This window comes from Lycium barbarum, chromosome 2, assembly GCF_019175385.1.
Source record: "Lycium barbarum isolate Lr01 chromosome 2, ASM1917538v2, whole genome shotgun sequence".
Taxonomy (NCBI): domain Eukaryota; kingdom Viridiplantae; phylum Streptophyta; class Magnoliopsida; order Solanales; family Solanaceae; genus Lycium; species Lycium barbarum.
The window spans coordinates 2,410,285-2,429,348 of NC_083338.1; the positions used below are offsets into that span (position 1 = coordinate 2,410,285).

The following is a 19,064-nucleotide window of genomic DNA, read 5'->3' on the forward strand; positions in this document are numbered from 1 at the left end:
CTCTCGAGAATTTCTCGGTTATTTTAAAAAATACTATCAGAATCAAGGCATTGAAAATTCTGAAGACAGATTTATTGTCATGATCTGTCACCGCATTTTCCTCATTTTTGTTCCTTGTGTCCTAGAAATCTTGTGTGTGTTATAAGATACAATTTCATGTTATATTACTTGATGACATGAAAGAAAAAGAGTAATAGAGATATGCAACACAATGATAAATCCAGAAAGTACTAAAGCTGACATTTTATCTAAAATATTTGCAGAATTCCATTCCAATGATGTATGTTTCTTCTTCTTTTTTTTTTTTTTGGGATCATTCATTTTTATTAAAAGAAACAGTATCAAGGTGATACTGTTAAAAGTACACAAGAAGACGCTGGACTTGGTTACATTAAATAGCTAAGCTGTCTAGCAAGTCCAGCAAATTAAGCAAATTATGGGTTGCTCAGAACGCTTTGTGTCATTTAAGTACCTAGAGAAGAACTTGAGAGATTAGATTGGTAGAATTCTACTGGTTGATAGTAAACTCATTAGAGATCACGTACAACCCACAAGCACATGATCATACTAAAACATGAGAAATTTGCTAGAAAATTGGAATGACAGTAGAAAGCACATTAAAATTCCTAAAACAGTTCCAAATTCTCGTGTACTTTTAAATAGAGAAAGTATTCATTGATATTGGTTAACATATATTGCGACGATCACAATGGAGGTGGTATAGCAATTGAAAAGTTGGAGAAACAACCTCGGATACTAAGGTAATCGGCAGCACAAGCGAATGTATGTGGTGCAGTTCATTGTCTATCTTAACTTTTACCTCGTTCATGCATATTGAATTCTCATTTTGTAATCCCCTCTGCTATTTTTCCTTCCTATCCCCTGTGTATATATTAGAAAAATTTTAAACAAAAAAAAAATTCCTAATCGGCTTGCTACATTATTAAAAATGACAAGTGTTTTTGGCTTTGTAAGTTTAAAAGTTCTCCTATTTGGAACAAGATTGGTGGCAGCAAAATAAATTTTGATATTTTGAAGGATAGGAAAATAGGGTAACAAATGCTTTAATTTTTTATTTTATTTTTTGGTGACTGACTGCTAGTCAGAGTGTTATTGTCATTTGGATGTGAAGAAATTTGTTGAATAAAAAAATAGAAAATTCCAACAGTCTAAGGAGCATAACAGGTTATTGTTATAACACTGTTTATGTCTCCAAGGTTCAACTGCCAACAACACTTGCTGTTTAACATTTTAAAAAGGGAATATCTTCAAATAAAAAATTATGTTTATTAGACCGGTATTCAAATAAATTAATCTATCTGTCTTGGATGAGTTTTCATTGCTGAAAACAAGTACTAGTAAAGAGTAGGGAAAAAAGACTTTAGGTGAAAAATAGCTAATTTTTTTCGGTTTTCCATTCAATGTCCAGTATCTATTTTGAGGATATTTATTTAGGAGCTCAATTAATTCGGATTTGCATTGAAAAGGAAACAAATGCAGAAATAATCGACTTTGGGACCCCCATTTAACCATAGTCACAACTTATAAAAATTTGCAACTCTTCGAATCTAATTTCAGGCATACCCCGATGACATTGCAAAAATTCACGTATTAAATTTAGCAGTGAATCTTCGACATTTTTACCTTAAAATTTGTTTTCGAAGGCCAAATTTCAAATATGTATTCTTGATATTTTCAAAACTAAACATGTATGTTCGAACTATCAATCTTTATCACTGCCAATATTTTTAAGTTTTTTCAATAACATCCACCAAATTTACTCAATTTTCATTTTCAAATTTCAAGACGCACTTCTTTAAGCTTTGCAACAATGATATTTTAATGGTGAGGACCCTTAACTAGCTACAGATGTAAAAAATTTAAATGGTGGCTGCACCTTAAATGACATTGCGCAAATACTCTCCGGTATGAAAGTACTTCGCTGAAAAATCCTACTTTGAGGGTAAAGCGTTCTCCACCAAAAACGACTCCATTCCAAAGACTCAAACTCAAGACTTCTAGTTTAGAAAAAAAAAACTTATCGCTTGCAAAAGCAAAACAAATGGCCAAACTTCTTTGCTCCCTGGTATTTTCTTTTCTCTAAAAGTTTTGATTGTGGAGATAGGGGATAGAGGGAAGAAAAAGCTAAAACTTTCAGTCTTTCACAGTTCAAATCCTAATTATTCTTTAATTAAAGGAAAAGAAAATCTGGTCTTTAGATTTTCAGCAGTCATAATCACACTTTGGATTCTTGTAGCCAACCATTGACAAATGATCCTCACAACATGACAAGAAAGGCCTAATATTATAATAAGACATTTTTATAAATAGAAACAAACATGCTTAAAGAACACACAATATGTGATAAATAATCTCTGTACTATGCAAGCATGCATGCATTTATTAAAAGTGCCACAGAAAAAGTACACAAAATCATATAAATTGGAGGCCCAAACAACAAAAACATCAACAAGTAGAACATGGCTGGGACCCTATATAGGTATGACATATATACATACCCCAACAAATATTTAATCATGACTCATATATGGATAATCTTATCCTTTTTATATCTCCTCTATTCACATGTGAAAATAACAAAACCTCAAATTCAAATTGGAGACCAAACAATGATCATCATCATGTGACAATATAGAGAAAAACTTGTGACCCTTGGCTTTACATAAAGGACACATCATCCTTCAACTTTGATCTGCTACGGCGGTGTCGTTTCCCGTGATGATGGCGGGAACCACCAAACGTAACGGGGTCGAATGCTCGGAGTCGTTCAGCTTCCTTAGGATCGATCACACACTCGGTCGGAGGGACCTTGTACCGAGTCTTGTCGTAGCAGTACGAATACTGCATTCGCCTCTTTCTGAAGCTCTCCATTTTTCGTCTTTGGTCAGGGGTGATACCGGTAGGGATCGATGCAGTTTTTGATGAGGTCTCGTCACATTTGGATGATAGTTCAATCGGATCGACTGCGCATCCGTGGAGGACAAAATCGGAAAACTCAGCAATATAAGGGGCATATTTGTAATTGACTTTGTATTTTCCACCATTTGTAGCCCAATCAGAACCATCCCATATTGTAGCAATCAAAGACATTGGCTTAGATGGGAAATCCCCACCCATGGCTTCTGTCCTCTTGATCTCTCTTATGGGGACATTATCTACATAAAAGCTGCAACAAGATGCACAAAAAACACAAATACAAACAAAAACAGAATCAGGACAGGGCATTCTTTACCAAACATCACTAAGTACATGATAGTCCGAGCTATGTTGCTCGGACTCTCCAAAAAAGTTGTCACACCCGTGTCAGATCCTCCAACATCCAAAATATACTTACTTTTGGAGGATCAGATGCGCACCAGGCAGAGGCCGAGCAACATAACATGATAGCATATGAATTCTGATTTTTTTGATCAGCAAGGCAGTACAGTTAGATATACAACAAATCTAGCAAATACTGCTTAAATTTTACAGCAATGAATCTTTAAGCAAAATAAACAAAAAGAAAGAAACAAAAGATTCCCTTAGTCCCATGCCAACAAAAGGGCATCTTGAGAAAGCCTAGTCACCCTTGCACATTCATTGACACAACATATAAATCATAAGGCCTGTCACTCTTGACCATTCATTTGACAACATATCAATCAGTACACACTTTCTAGTCACAACACTAGTTCTGTTTTTTCTTGGGTTTTCCACCCGTTGTCTGACACCCGCATTGAGGCCCGACTAATCCAGATTCAAGGCACATTTAAGGGGGAAGCTCTCTAACATGATTGTTAGGCTCGAACACTAGTTCTTCAAATATGGTTCTTAAGCTTAACCATGAAAAATAAACAAATCAAGAAAGTCTGGCAAATATAATACTTGCACTCATTATATAATTAGTTAAAATCCAGAAGCATGTGTATCACACAACACCCAAACATCAACAGAACAGATTTAGCAAGAACCCTCCATCTAAATTTATTAGCACCTGGACCATGCCAAATTATGGTTTTACAGCTGTTTAAAATTTCATCCACAAGAACTTTTTTATGACAGGGATTTCTCTCATTAATTTGTTTCCTATGGTTGGCTTTGAGGAGTACAAGAGGATGATATATCTATATTTAGAATTAATGTAAGAGCAAACTATAAGGTAATTGCACCAACTATGGTATACAAACAAAACAAACAATTGACACTAAATATAAGATAGTACATCTAATCTAAATGGACCTTAGTGATAAAAGGAACCCATTTTTCCATCATATGAAATGAAAAGATCACAATATAAACACCAAAATCAGTAAAAACAGCTCAGAGGACAAAAGATATTTCAGTATAATATAGCTGGATGTGAAGGTAACACGTTGTATGAGAAGCAAAAAACAGCTGTACAGGACCATATATGAACAAAATTAGGAAAAAGAATTTTGAAAGGACAGAGATATTATTATTAACTAGGAAGTTACTTACATGATTATATTATCAGTCCAAAGTATACTGTATTGATGGAAATCTTCAGATGGATCAAACCAAAGTCCATATCTTTCTTCTCTGCCAACATTTGTGCTACCATTACCATAAATATTTGTCTGAATTCTCCAATCTTTGCCTCTAATATTTCCCAAGAACTCAAAGTCTATTTCATCATGGTTCTTTTCAAACATGTCTCCATTAGACATCTGTCATCAAACCAAACTTAGTAAAAAAATCAACAAAAAAATCAACAGAACAATCAAGATTTTAATTTGGAGAAATCCCAGGAAGAACTTATGTTGCTCCGACTCTCCAAAAAAGTTGTCGAACCTGTGCCGGATCCTCCAAAAATGCACTAGCTTTGGGGATCCGACACACACCCGTTAACATTTTCGAAGAGTCCGAGCAACATATTTACTCATTATTAACACAATTTATAAATTACCAACCAATTTCCATTAGGTGGCTAAAACTCCATTCTTTAAAGGTAAAAAGAGTTTAAAAATAACAGAGGAAAAAGGGAGCAAATTTAGAAAATTAATTACATCCTGTTAAACAACATCAAGAATTCATATGGGTGTGAAGTAAAAGTCTAAAAAGATCAAAACTTTCCCCTTTGGGAAGCAAAGACTGATAGTAATTTATAATTAAAGAACATTATAAACCAAAAAAAAAAAAACATTTGGAGAAATCCCACACAGCATAACTTGTGGTTCATTATTAACACAATACATCAAAACTACCAATTTCCATTCTTTACAGGGAAAATTTTCCAAAATCAATTAGCATTTAAAATAAAACACAAAATTAAACAAACAAAAAAATCCAGATTCTTACATTAGCACGAAAAGTCTGAAAAGATCAAAACTTTTTCACACATGGAAGCAAAAAAACTGCATAATTTACATAATGAAAAAAAAATAAAACAAAAATAAAAAAATTCAAAGATCATCAAAAACACATATGAGTGTGAAAGAAAAATCTGAAAAGATCAAAACTTTGCTGAAAAAACTGCTAATTTACATAATGAAAAAAACAAAACAAGAATCAAAAAATACAAAAATCATCAAGATTTAACATTTATTATTAAAATAAAAAGAATAAACATATCATTAATCAGTTAATAAAAAAACTTACATAAAATGCAACAACAACACCAGCTGTATAATCTGCAGGTAACTTAATAGAAGCACTGAAATATCCATGTAAATAAAGGTCTTGTGACACAAATCCAGCCCCTAAAACAAAAAATTAAATTCATATTAATAAAACATACTATATATTAATAAAAATATCAAAACCCCATAATAACAAACAAACCTGTTCTTTCATCTAATGAAATATGTGCTGATTTACCATCTTTAAGTATCATAAGATTATTATCACCAAATAAATGTGAGTAACCTTCATCAAAAGATATAATTGGAAGGTTTCTTGAAAAACCAGAAACAAAAACAAGAATAGAAGAAAAAAATATGAAAAAAAACAGATTATACTTCATCATTTTAATAATTTTTTTTACCCTTTATTGAGAGGGGTAGTATTATTTGATCAATTATGAACACTCAAAGAGTAGTGTGTTTATTTGGTGTATTTTTTTTTTTTCTATAGAGTTGTAATGCATAAGCAAAAACTGAGAGAAGTGGGGACTGAAAAATGAGGTTTCAGTTTAATGTAAGGAGAAAGACAAAAGTGGAAGAGAGGCTTATTTTATGGGGTAGTGAGACTTTTAGGTATGAGCTGTTCACAACGTTTAGAAAGAAAAACAAAAATACTCTTTCCGTCGCATAATAACTGTCATCTTAGTCAAAAAATTTATCTCATAATAAATATTACCTTAGAAAATTAAGATATAATTTGGCTAGTTTTTTAAATTTATCCTTAGCTAAAAACTGATAAGCTAAAGTAACGTCTAAATAATGATTGGAAAAGCCTCATAGTAACTTGTTATTATTGCATTCTCAATGTCAAATAATTTACTGCTTGTGCATGTTTTAATCAAGAGAAAAAAATAATTTATTTTTTATTATATAGGGGTAATTTAGTAAATTTTATATTGCATTATTGATTTCTTAATATGCGTGTTTTTTGCTAAGATGACACTTATTATGGGACGAAGGGAGTAATCAATGAGGATTGTGATGCGATGGATACGACCGTTTTACCTTAATTAGAAGATTGGGTCCAAATCTTGAAAATAAAAAAAAATTATGTTAAAAAGCATTGTCTTGATTTTACGCGATGTAAATCCTGATTAATTAGGCCTCCACGCGGATACTGAATATGCAGTGGGAAAAAAAAAAAGACAAAAATTTCAGTTGAAATTTTAAATTTAAACTTCTCTTTTTGAAAATAAAATGTCCCTTTTGTAGTTTTATTAGATTCCCGGGGAAAATGGGGCTTTTTTTCTGGTTGTGAATAATGGGTTAATTATATTTTGTTGATTTTCTTTGTAGTTTCAAATTTGGCTATAAGAGAAAAAAAGATTTTTTAAAATAAAAAATAATTAACAGAGGCAAGATGTAAATAAAGTGAAAGAAGTTGGGAAAACGAAAAAACAAAAAAGGAAAAGAGAGTGAAAGAAGTTGGGGAAAAAGGAAAATTAGTTCATCCTTTTTTGGGTTTTACAACTAATTGTTCTGAATTTATTAAAAAAAAATCTGAATTTATTTTTTCCTTTTTGGGTGTTGTACATGCAAAACATACTAGGCGTAACCTTTTTTCTTTAAAATGGTCTTTTCTTCACTCTATAATAATTGGCGATGGTTTTTCTCACTAAGTGTACAAAATAATAAGGAAAATTCTAATCATAAGTTTGGTAAAATGAATTTTTTTTTTCTGATTTTCATAAATTATAAGAAGACTTTTAAGCTCTTGCATTTTAACCTCTACCCACCCCCTTCCCAAATGAAAAAAAAAAAAAAAAACAAATTTGGTGGAATGAGGAAAAAAGAGAAACAAATATAAGGAAAAGGTAAACTTGGATTTTGCAAATAAACTATTACTAACCTAACTTGGAATATTTAAAAATAGAAAGAAAAAATATTTAATTAAGCATCACATGTTGTTTCCTGACACATTAGATGTTTGTACCTCTAATTAAAGTGATGTTAGGAGAATGTCTTTTAGCCTAATTTTAATAATGAGAAGAGAATGGCATTTGACTAATTAGCATTTAGCACTTGCAACAATTAAAGCTTTCTCATAAGTACTTTGAAGAAGAAACCATAAATATACTTAAATTAGTCATAAATCATAATACGTCATTAACTTCTTGATTGACTAATTTATTTATTTTTGTGCCCGATCAATTAGTGCTTAGTTCACATTCAAAGAGATAATAAAGTAGTGGCTCCAATTAGGTTTTGCTTTTCATTTTGCTAAAAATAGTTTTTTTAAAAAAAAATTATTATTTAAGAATTATTAAAGAAATAACTATTTTATCCTTAGTATCAATAGAAAAGATTTGTACAAATTATGTCACTTTGTGAAAAATTATTAGGTATGAATATATTAGACCGTGTGACTCGAACGGTAAAATTGTATTCACTTTCTTTCCTGGAAAGCATATTTTTTAAACTTGTTGCTTGATTAATTTTTCTTGTGCCCAATCAATTTGTTCCTAATTCATTTTTGGTAGTGGTCACACTTAATTCTAGAGATAATAAAGTAGTGGCTCCAATTAAGCATACAAATAGCTTGGTTTAGCAACAAAAATTAGCACCTAAGCTCATATAGATGGGGACATCCTTGTAAAATAAAGTTACTCCAACATGTCTTATGTTTGGCAAAAATAGTTATCTTATAATATATATTATTTTGAAAAATCAAGAAAGAAATAATATTGTTTTCACTTTTAGACCTAACATTAATTGGGTGAATATTTTTATAACTGTACAAAGAAGGGGGGGGGGGGGGGGGGGGTTACAAGTAGTCAACCAACTGCATTGTCCTAAACCTCTTCATATAGTGGGGAGAGAATAATATGATAAAAGATCAAAGAATAGATAAACTTAAATTTAACTGAATACATTTTACTGTAAAAAATAAATGTTTGTTTGAACTGTTTTTGCAACAAAGAAGAACTCAACTTTTTAAAAAATTCTCAAACATATTATCTCAAATCTTTTCAAATAATGTAATTTTTGTTTAATAATTGTTCTCTTTGCACTGTCATCATAACTTTCTATTAATATTTCCTTTATTATTAACGGATTTATCTCTCTACTAGTAATAATTGGTTGAAATTTTACAAAATTGGGTTAACTTAAATTTCAAAAAAAAAAAATCAGAAACAAAAACAACACTTAAATTTCAGAAACTTTATCATTGCAAACTACTGATTAATTGCATATAAAAAGGTAATTCAAATATAATGCAATCCTTGCTCCTAAATTTAAGCAGTAAAATAACAAGGACCATAACCTCTTTTTGAACTTTTTTTATAGTATTTTTTTTTTCTTTTTGGTAAACTTGATGTAAATTGTTATTATTATATCAACCAATTTATAAAGTATTCCGAACATGATAATACTGTCGCAATTATAATTATTTATTTACATAAAACATGAATTATGGCATTAAGGGGCCACTTGACTTCACATATAAGTTTAGGACAATTGTATCTTCAAGGAAAAACTACAATTACCATTTTTTAATACTATTCATATCTCGAATTACCATAATTTCAACTTGAATAAAGAAATAAAGTACCAAAATTACTGTTTTTCGTATAAAATATGAGTATATATTCACACAGTTTAACATTTGAAAAGTCATTAATAAATGAAAATTTGTTAATGGAGGTTCTGAAAGTGCAGAATTAATTATATTAATTGTATGTTTAACATGCTTGATTAAAATTATAACAACCGATAATATATATAGGTAGTTCAAATTCTCTTAGAGGAATAAGAGGATGTAGGTCCAATTCTTGCTAGCCGCGGTTTCTAATATTTTTAGCTCTTCGTGTATTTGTTTCTTTAGTTTTTTGTTTTATACTTGCTATCCACAATTTCTAATGTTTTTAGCTCTTTGTGTGATTTTCTTTAATTTTTTGAATTCCCTTAAAAAAAAAAAATTGCCTCCATCACTGCCACCACGGGTTGTGATGGGTGGGTACAATTTATCCACCCTTAATTAAAGGTCTCAGATTTAAAGCCTAAGAATAAAAATAAATCTAGCGGAAAATATTTCCTCCTTTAACAATATTTATGGTGCGCGAGTCCAGACTAGTTGGACACCAAATGAGATATCATATACAGGGTGGGTAACAAAAGAAAAGTCACGAGATATCCTATTCCTAGCATTAGAATATATATCAAGAGATTCCTTAACCAAAGTAGAAATGCTAAACATCAAAGTAATTTACACTAATTAGCATCCATTAACAAATATAGAATAAAGATCACAATTTTGCATTTTGTCACTAACAAGAATGTTGGAGGTGATTCAATAATTGAGCCCTTTTATATATTAATTTTCCTTATGATCTTTTTACTCCAAAAACAATTAAATTTTGTCCACTTTGTCCCACTAAGAAGTCTTATAGACAAAGTACTAAAATTACCACAAACGCAAAGGTACCCTTTTAAAGCTCACGCAAAGGATAAGAAGTGGGGCCAGATATGCTTATTATTATTTTAGTTTATAATGAGGCTCAAATCATTAACTTTAAAAATAATGATGGATAATGCTTTTTGGAGTAGAAAGTGGTTTCCCTTTCTTTTCCTCAACCTCTAATTAGTATTTATTAGTACCAAATATGGTTATTGGATTTTTTTATAAAAAAAAATAACAATTCTACAGTTTTATTATTGTTACTGCGGTTATCTCTTTTAGTACTTGAAAACAAACATAAATTAATGATTTGACCAAACTTTTAAAATTTGCTTATTGTGAATTATTTTATTAGAAATAATTTTTATAAAGTAAATATTTTTAGAGAGTAATAATTTGTGTTTAAAGCTAATCTTGTTTTATCAATATTAGATCAGTAATTTTTGCTTGATAATGCTTCTGAAAATAAAACCTTTGTCAATTTCAGAAAGATAATTTCTATTACTATTCAAAAGTTATTCTCTATTTTTCAAAAACTCGGTCAAATACCTCAAATCTTTAAAACAAGTGTTTTTTTTTTAAAAAAAATGTTCCCTCCGTTTTAATTTGCTTGTTTGGTTTTGACTTGCATAGAATTTGAGAAAGTATTTTTTTTTTTTTATAATCTTGTGGTCTCAAACTAAAAATATATAAATTGCATCAAAATCTCATTTAATCTTGTGGTCTAAACATGTCATGTAAAAACTAGAATAAAACAATTACCCAAAAAAAAAAGATATTCTTTTTTAAACCGATTAGAACATAAAGTAAGACAAATAAATTGAATGAAAAGGCCTTATATTTTTAACATCTCAAAAGCTTAACCACACAGATTAAATATAATTCTACCATTATTTATTTATTTACTTTAATATAAAATTTTGGTATATAAAATGGTGAAGAAAGTGAATGAAAAAGTAGACAGCTTTGTTTGCAGTGTTCACCAGGTAACCGCCCCACGCTCCGACCTTTACGGCTAAGTTGACAACTTTACAAAAGTAACCCTGAAATTATAATAGAACTTCGACTTTGCCCTTATCAAATGATAACAACTTGTTTAATTCCACCTAGTAGTGTTAGTACTAGTTTCGTAATTTCTTGTCCTTCGATCTATGTTAGTACCTGTTGTTTATACCACACAGATTAAATATAATTCTACCATTATTTACTTTAATATAAAATTTTGGTATATAAAATGGTGAAGAAAGTGAATGAAAAAGTAGACAGCTTTGTCTGCAGTGTTCACCAGGTAACTGCCCCACGCCCCGACCTTTACGGCTAAGTTGACAACTTTACAAAAGTAACCCTGAAATTATAATAGAACTTCGCCTTTGCCCTTATCAAATGATAACAACTTGTTTAATTCCACCTAGTAGTGTTAGTACTAGTTTCGTAATTTCTTGTCCTTCGATCTATGTTAGTACCTGTTGTTTATACCACACAGATTAAATATAATTCTACCATTATTTACTTTAATATAAAATTTTGGTATATAAAATGGTGAAGAAAGTGAATGAAAAAGTAGACAGCTTTGTCTGCAGTGTTCACCAGGTAACCGCCCCATGCCCCGACCTTTATGGCTAAGTTGACAACTTTCCAAAAGTAACCCTGAAATTATAATAGAACTTCGACTTTGCCCTTATCAAATGATAACAACTTGTTTAATTGCACCTAGTAGTGTTAGTACTAGTTCCGTAGTTTCTTGTCCTTCGATCTCTGTTAGTACCTGTTGTTTATGTTTTTCGGTTATCCCAGTATCTATAGTCTATTGTCCTTTGATTCTTGCTACTATATATTGTTTCTTGTACTTCGATTATCTTATTTATCTATAGTAGATACTGCTTCTTTTTCTCAGACTGCTTTATCATGACTCTTTCGCTTTTGTTAGTTTCATTTTCATATTGCTTTGAATTGCTTATGCTTATCTCACATTTTCTCGTCATATTTTCTCCTGAGCCAAGGGTCTTTCGGAACCAGCCTCCCTATCTTCCGAGATAGAGATAAGTTCTGCGCAGACTTTACCCTCCCCAGACCCCACATTGTGGGATTTCACTGGGTATGTTGTTGTTGTTGTTGCTGCTTATCATAGTATGTTACTATTGTTACTGTTCTTTTTATGAATGTTATGTAATGATTTCGTTATTACTAGTTAGTCTGCTTCACCTCTATATATTATTTTATTTTAATATTACTTTAATATGAGTTACTCGAGCCGAGAGTCTTTCAAAACAACCTTTCTACCTTCATGAGATAGGGTAAGGTCCGCATATAACCTACTCTCTTCATGTCATGACCCAACCCCGTGGACCGCGACTGGAACCCTACTTGGGCACCCAGACTGATTCACATATCCAGTTATCAAACCCAAATTTAACTCAAATTTCATAATGGCCACTTTAAACATAATTCAAATCAAAACTTGTCTTAAGCGGTCACGCGTACCAAAAATATCATATCAGAACAGAAGGGAGCGGCGGAATGCACATCGCCGGTCACATGTACAAATATAAACATAAGGGCCATTTTGGCCACCATAACAGACGGACCGCATTAAGACACATATCATAGCCAAAACAGACACATATAGGACCCTCGACCCACATATATGACTACAGGCCTCTACAAATACAAAACGAAGACATATGACGGGACAGGGCCCCGCCGTACCCAAATAGTCCGATATACAGAAGTATATACATAGCAAAAGATGTATGTACCAAAAGTGGGCTCCGGGTCAAGAGGGAGCACTCCGAAATAGCAGAAAGTGGAGCCTACAGTAGTGGATCACCGGTGTCTGTACCTGCGGGCATGAAGCGCAGCCCCCGAAGAAAGGGGGTCAGTACGAAAGATGTACTGAGTATGTAAAACATAGAGTACAGAAATATAAGCCACAACTGAAAACAAACAGGATACAAAAGGGAAATACTGAACGGTATATCAAAATCTGTACTGAAAACATATATACATAATGCAGATAGAATCATGCAAAAGCTCAGGAACGTGGTCACCACTCCGACGCTGGTGCCACACACAGCATAACACCAGAAGGTTCAAATCTCCGTACATCCCCAAACACACATATCATCATAGCATATCACCAGCCATATCACAACATAACTCCAAACGGAACCCGGCCCTATGGCGAGGTCTCGGGAACCGTAACACAGCATACGGCCGAATTTATCATAGCGCGCACGAACCATAACCGGCCCGGGAACCGGTGAACGAAGTCATAATAAAGGCACGAACAGAGTCGTGAGCAAACAATGCAATTTATATATTAAAACACCTTTTGAATCTCAACAAAATCATATGTTAATTCAACGGTCAATACGGGGCTTATTTCACAATAGTATTTCCAAAATGATATTTATAGCTCAAAATATAATTTCGAATATTACGGCAATCAAGACATTATTTTAGGATGGCCAGATTCATTAACGAATATTCTTTGCCGACATTATACAAAAATTAGCATAATAGAGTAAACAAAGGAATCTCGGGATTAGCGGGCCCACCTCAGGTCAAGTCGAGGTGGCGGACATGAATCATGGACATTCGGGGTCTATGGGATCATACATGGAGGTTTCGAAGCGATCAGATTACATTTACAAAAGTTTCGGACATTTGATCACTTTTCAACAAAATATGACTTTTATAGTTCAATTCAATTGAATGAATAGCGCTCGATTTCCAATTCGGATTTCCATGAATAGAATTGCCTACGGGCTAAAAAAAATGACCTAGTATTCCTAGGACATGCCAAAAGAAGGAATGGGAAGCCTTACATACCTTATAAGCGTCCCACGCTCGTCAAAACTCAAATCCCGTTTCGCTCAGAATCTACAAATGGTTAAAGTTACCAATTAGAAATTGCGAGACTTTAAGAATTCACTTAACTTCATATTTGTCTACCGAAATTTCGGCAGCACTTCCCCTATACATATAACATCCCCGAGGCTTAGCTCGGCTCAATATCAACAACAACAACCCAACAATACCAAATGAATCAAGAATCACAAATCACAACAGAATAGGTTCTAGCATCAATATTCTTCCTTTCTACATAAAGCGACAACTTCCATTCAAACTCCACAATATCAACTAATATCAACATTATCATATTCATTCACTCATTCAAGGTTATTCAAACGTATTCCAATAATATTCCATGCAATATACATGAATTCAAGTAATCCGCCAATTTCCACATTCTATCCAAAACTTCCACAAATGCGACAAACCTACCAACTCGCATCGTTTTCATCCAAATTCATTAACAACAACATTAATTCACATTTAAAGTCTTACTTTCACAATTATATAAGAATATACAAAAATCATATAATTTCCCATAAAAACCCGCAACCATCTTCAATGCCAATTCAACTCGCTAAACATTCATTTACGTCATAAATGCCACAACGACGCAACTAACAAACTAAACAAAATCAAATTCACCTCCCCTTCCACACCAACATGGCTCACGGCCAAACACACCCTTCACACACACACACGGCCATGCTCAACACAACACAATTCCGAAATCTTCATGTAACTTTAATCACTAACACACGTATACCCATTCCATAACATAACAACATAGAAATCTTACCTCTTTCTTGAAATTCCGATTTGCCGCAAACGTCGCTCTCTTGCTGAACTAATTGTATCACATCGGAGAGCGTCTTGCATACACTACGAATACGAGAAGAACAAGATTTTTAGATTAGAATCAAAGCTTGGAATTTTTTTTTCTTTTCCTATAGGGTTCGGCCGAGAGGGGCTTTTGAGCTCTTCAATTTTTTTGGTTTTGATTTGTTCTTCTTGAACATTCTAAGGATTAGCATGAATATATAGTATGCTTCCTTGATTTAATGATCACATGCAAAGCACATGATCTATTTGTTGGGTTTGGGCCATGGTTTGGACGGCCACCCCTTGGCTTTGGGCTTCAATTTTTGCATTAATTTGTTGAGCCCAATTAGTTACAACTCTTGTTTTGTAATTCCCGAAATCCCAATTTTTGCCCTTGGCCTTCCTCCACATTTCCACACCAATATTTTTCATAAACAACCTAGACATATTAACTAGAATCAAAATATTGCCTTATAACATACAAGTCTTAATTATTTCCAAGATTTCCCAATTATGCGAAATTACGGGATATAACACTTCAGATGCCACCCGTTAAATTTTACTAGATATGTTGTGTTTGTTGTTGTCGTTGTCGTATAGTACTCTTGATGAGAAAAATTATATAGTAATCTTTTCTATTCTTTCGTAATTAGTGTAGGGTCAAATATACCCCTCGTTATACTTTCGGTTCAAACAAACCCCTGTCGTTATACTTTCTTCCAAATATAGCCTTCCTCCGTTAAAATTGACCAAGCTGGACACCAGGTCTGACATGGCACTAACAATTCGGTGAGGTGGACACTGCATGACATGCCACCTCACCACTCCAACCCGTTTAGCCCTCTCTTCCCTCCGCTTGTCTCCTCTGCTTGCTGCCAATTCAGTGGTGACGATGATGCACTGTCACTCAACCGTATTCCCCTTCAGACGATCTTTCCCTTCGTTCCGTTGGATTGTAACGACGTGATGACGAACTTCAAAGCCTTGCTTGGGGAGCTCCGGTGAACTGTTATCAACTCTCCAATCGCTGGCTGACTCATGAGGCATACAACTCATCCTGGTGTCTACCTTAGACAATTTTAACGGAGGAGGGGTATTTGGACCGAAAGTATAACGACAGGAGTATATTGAAACCGAAAGTATAATGAAGGGTATATTTGACCCTTTTCCGATAATACAGGGTATATTTGGCCCTTTCTGATATTCAAATAAAGTAAAAAAAAAAAAATTGAAAAAAAGTGAACCATGATAAATCACATACAACAAGTGCGGCGATTAATTTGCTTTATGCATGTCCACGTCAATCATGAGGCTTTTTAGGACCGAAGTTAACGGCGTTAATTATGGGGTCAATTCGATTAAAAGGTGCAAGCGTTAATTAAGGTGGACTTTAACTAATGATCGTAACGTCCGTTTAGAATCGTGTCACGGCTTACACCATTAATCTCTTTGCTAAATGGGAAAGTTTAGGCCTCAAAAAGATTTACGAGTCCACTGTAACTAACTTCATCCTTAAATTAAACAAAATTAAATTATTACTCAAAGTACCTTAAATTTCTAAAAGAAAATTAATTAATGCTTAACACACAACCTCTCAACAAATTTTATTTAGACACTCGAACTATTACTTGTTCTAATTAAACATTCAAACACATGATAAAATGTTCATATTAGACACTTGCAATACAAATTCGGAACAAGCTTTTGCGCTTATTCTCAAGCGTCTATTAGGTAGGTAATTTAAGCACATAAACTATGACATCTTAATTACAACAAACCTGATGTTTTACGGCTTATTGAGGCTAATTTGTATAATTAAAGGAGACGACATATTTTAAGTGATTAACCTATTTACGTAATGCGCACTTTAGCAAGCACAAAAGTGTTTCCAAATTTTGAACCTAAAATGTCTATAAGAACACTTTATCATGTGTTTAGGTGCTTAATCGAAACAAGCTGACGTTGGAGTGTTTAAATGGAATTTGCTGACAAGTTTTATGGACTATCTATGTTCTAAGTCATTAATTAATGTTTAATAGTAATAACACCATATAAAACGAGACATATTTGTAATTTAATTGCGAGTGCTTATTTAATTTATTAATAGAACAAAAAGAAATAAGTGTAATGCAAGATTTTTGAAAACATGTATTCTTCTATTTCAATTTATTTGTCATATAATGTGACGCGAAATATAAGAAAAAAATAAATATTTTTAAATTTATGAATTTAAACAAGCCGTAGTACTAGTGAAGGTATAACACCAAGGAGTGTGACCTAGTGATCAATGAAGTAAATTGAGAATTACGAGGTATCAAGTTCAAATTTAATGGACACAAAATCACTACATGATTTTTTTCCATTTGTCTAAGCCTAATTGGAGAGAGTTACCCGATACGGCTGTATCTGTGTTGGTGCGATGTAGCAATTAATCCGTCAAAATAATCGAGTTGCATGCAAACTGACTCTTGCATAAGTATAAAACTTTTAAACTTATGTTAAACATGTCATAACATTTGGCTACGCAACTTTGTGAAAAATTGCTGGACGTTGTTTTTCAAATTAATTTAGAACTTGATTAAAAAGTTATAACTCAAAAATGAACAAACTTTCATAAACTATTTATCAACTATATAGTTATAATCTGACATAATTTCTGTTAACGAAAGAAAGATTTCATATTTGCAAAAAAGAAGTAGATAAATATACAAGATTTGTTAGTGAACTATTGTTGCTTTCTTTTTGTTTTCTACTTTTTGTAGTTTTTCAAGAACTCGCAACTTTAAGTAACAAGAGGATCTATAATATTGAGATCCCAAATGCATTGTAAATGATGCTGATGTTTATGTTAATTCTCGTTTTTATACTGCACACGTGAGGAGTTTGTATGCCCAGTGTCAGAAAATGTTTTACTCTATACTTTTACTTCTTTTTATAAAGACTCAACTGATTAAAATAAAAGGATTCCCTAGAAGTAGAAAGCCTGTACTGGGATATCCCAATGTTAGGGTACCATCCCAAATATAATGATTATTTTATGGGCATATAAAGGAAAAAGGTCCAAAGTACACCTAAACTTTGTGAAATGGTGGTCTAGATTTGTCTTTCATTAATAGTTGAGATCCAATATTTATACCATTATAAGGTTGGTCCAAATATGCCTATATTTATTAATAGTGAAAGCTTTCTAGCACATGAGTTTTTTTACAAGGGAACGTAACTATGTTGTTCGGGTATGGTTCAAATTTGCCCATCAAAATATGCGACATACAAAGAACCTAGCAAATTGATGTCAGTAGCAATATCCCTAGCTAGACTAAGAGCATTTTCATAATAGCATGATGACACATTATAATTCTGGATTAAACTTGAGTAATATATATATATATATATATATATATATATATATATATATATATATATATATATATATATATATATATATATATATATATATATATATAATACCCAATGAATATCATAGCAAAAAGAGATTTTTGAAACGAGCTAATTATAATGTATTGCATCACATAACCATTTTCTGTTGCAGAAATTTGAGATTAAGAAATCAGCTGATTGAGACGGACAAAATTATATGGACACAAGACAGAAGAGAAAAAGGAAAGAAAGTTCAATAATAATCTCATGCATACATGCCCTTTGCAATCTATAAAAGAGTTTTTCATCACCACCTAGAGTGGAGTTCAACAACCTCAATTAAAGTTGAATTGTATTATAACATATTTTCTTTCGACGTCCCACATATACACAAACTCATGCAACAATTATCTGCTTATCACAAGTTCACAACATCACTCATCAAAGAATGTATAATAAAAATTTGATAACAGGTTACAAATTTTATGCTTATAATTTTGATGAGGGTGTTCGAATAAGTAAGTAACATGTTATGGCAAATTTCTTTCTCTCATTTATTTATTAATACATTTATCTTACTCTTGTATTATAAGTTTTCCTCCTCTACATTTTTTTCTAACGATTTCACTTACCAATTTCAACACAACTTTCCTAATTAAATTAGCTATTCTCGTTTGATTAATCCAACATCCATATATAGAAAGTAAGCTTTTCCGTCTCATTATTAGTATATGAATTTTATGAAACAACCTCTTATTATATAATCATTTGGTTTTAGGTCACGAATTTTATTGAGCGTCCCTGTCCACTGGCTTTGAAAATCGCCAGAATGTTCTCCTCGGGATCAAGGAAATTGACCTCAATATGCCTCTCACAGATGAGGAGTCAGAGCAGTTCAGAGTTGTCAAAGACCACTATGATGATGTTTTCTACCATGGCGTCGGAGGCTGCAAGAATGGAGTTTTCTT

The 19,064-nt window shown here is 32.4% G+C and overlaps 1 protein-coding gene and 1 long non-coding RNA gene across 2 annotated transcripts; both read right to left on the bottom strand.

Moving 5' to 3' along the window:
* Nucleotides 1-2,378: 2,378 nt before the first annotated feature.
* Nucleotides 2,379-6,168, bottom strand: LOC132625840 (probable xyloglucan endotransglucosylase/hydrolase protein 28). The gene is made up of 4 exons (XM_060340433.1): nucleotides 5,803-6,168; nucleotides 5,620-5,720; nucleotides 4,480-4,688; nucleotides 2,379-3,187 (listed from the first exon to the last, which is right to left on the bottom strand). Exons 1-4 carry the CDS (start codon nucleotides 5,984-5,986, stop codon nucleotides 2,680-2,682), a joined length of 1,002 nt encoding a protein of 333 aa, XP_060196416.1. The 5' UTR covers nucleotides 5,987-6,168; the 3' UTR covers nucleotides 2,379-2,679.
* A 6,464-nt stretch (nucleotides 6,169-12,632) lies between these two features.
* Nucleotides 12,633-14,959, bottom strand: LOC132629214 (uncharacterized). The gene is made up of 3 exons (XR_009578147.1): nucleotides 14,696-14,959; nucleotides 13,873-13,923; nucleotides 12,633-12,880 (listed from the first exon to the last, which is right to left on the bottom strand). It is a non-coding gene; the product is annotated as an uncharacterized LOC132629214 (long non-coding RNA).
* Between the last annotated feature and the right edge of the window lie 4,105 nt (nucleotides 14,960-19,064).

What these genes read in the sequence shown, in the direction of transcription:
- LOC132625840 (XM_060340433.1), bottom strand. Translation starts at nt 5,986, where the DNA reads ATGATGAAGTATAATCTGTTTTTTTTCATATTTTTTTCTTCTATTCTT. An exon ending in TTCATTAGATGAAAGAACAG is followed by an intron (nt 5,721 to 5,802) that starts GTTTGTTTGTTA and finishes TTTTTGTTTTAG; the next exon opens with GGGCTGGATTTGTGTCACAA. An exon ending in TGGACTGATAATATAATCAT is followed by an intron (nt 3,188 to 4,479) that starts GTAAGTAACTTC and finishes ATCTTGTTGCAG; the next exon opens with CTTTTATGTAGATAATGTCC.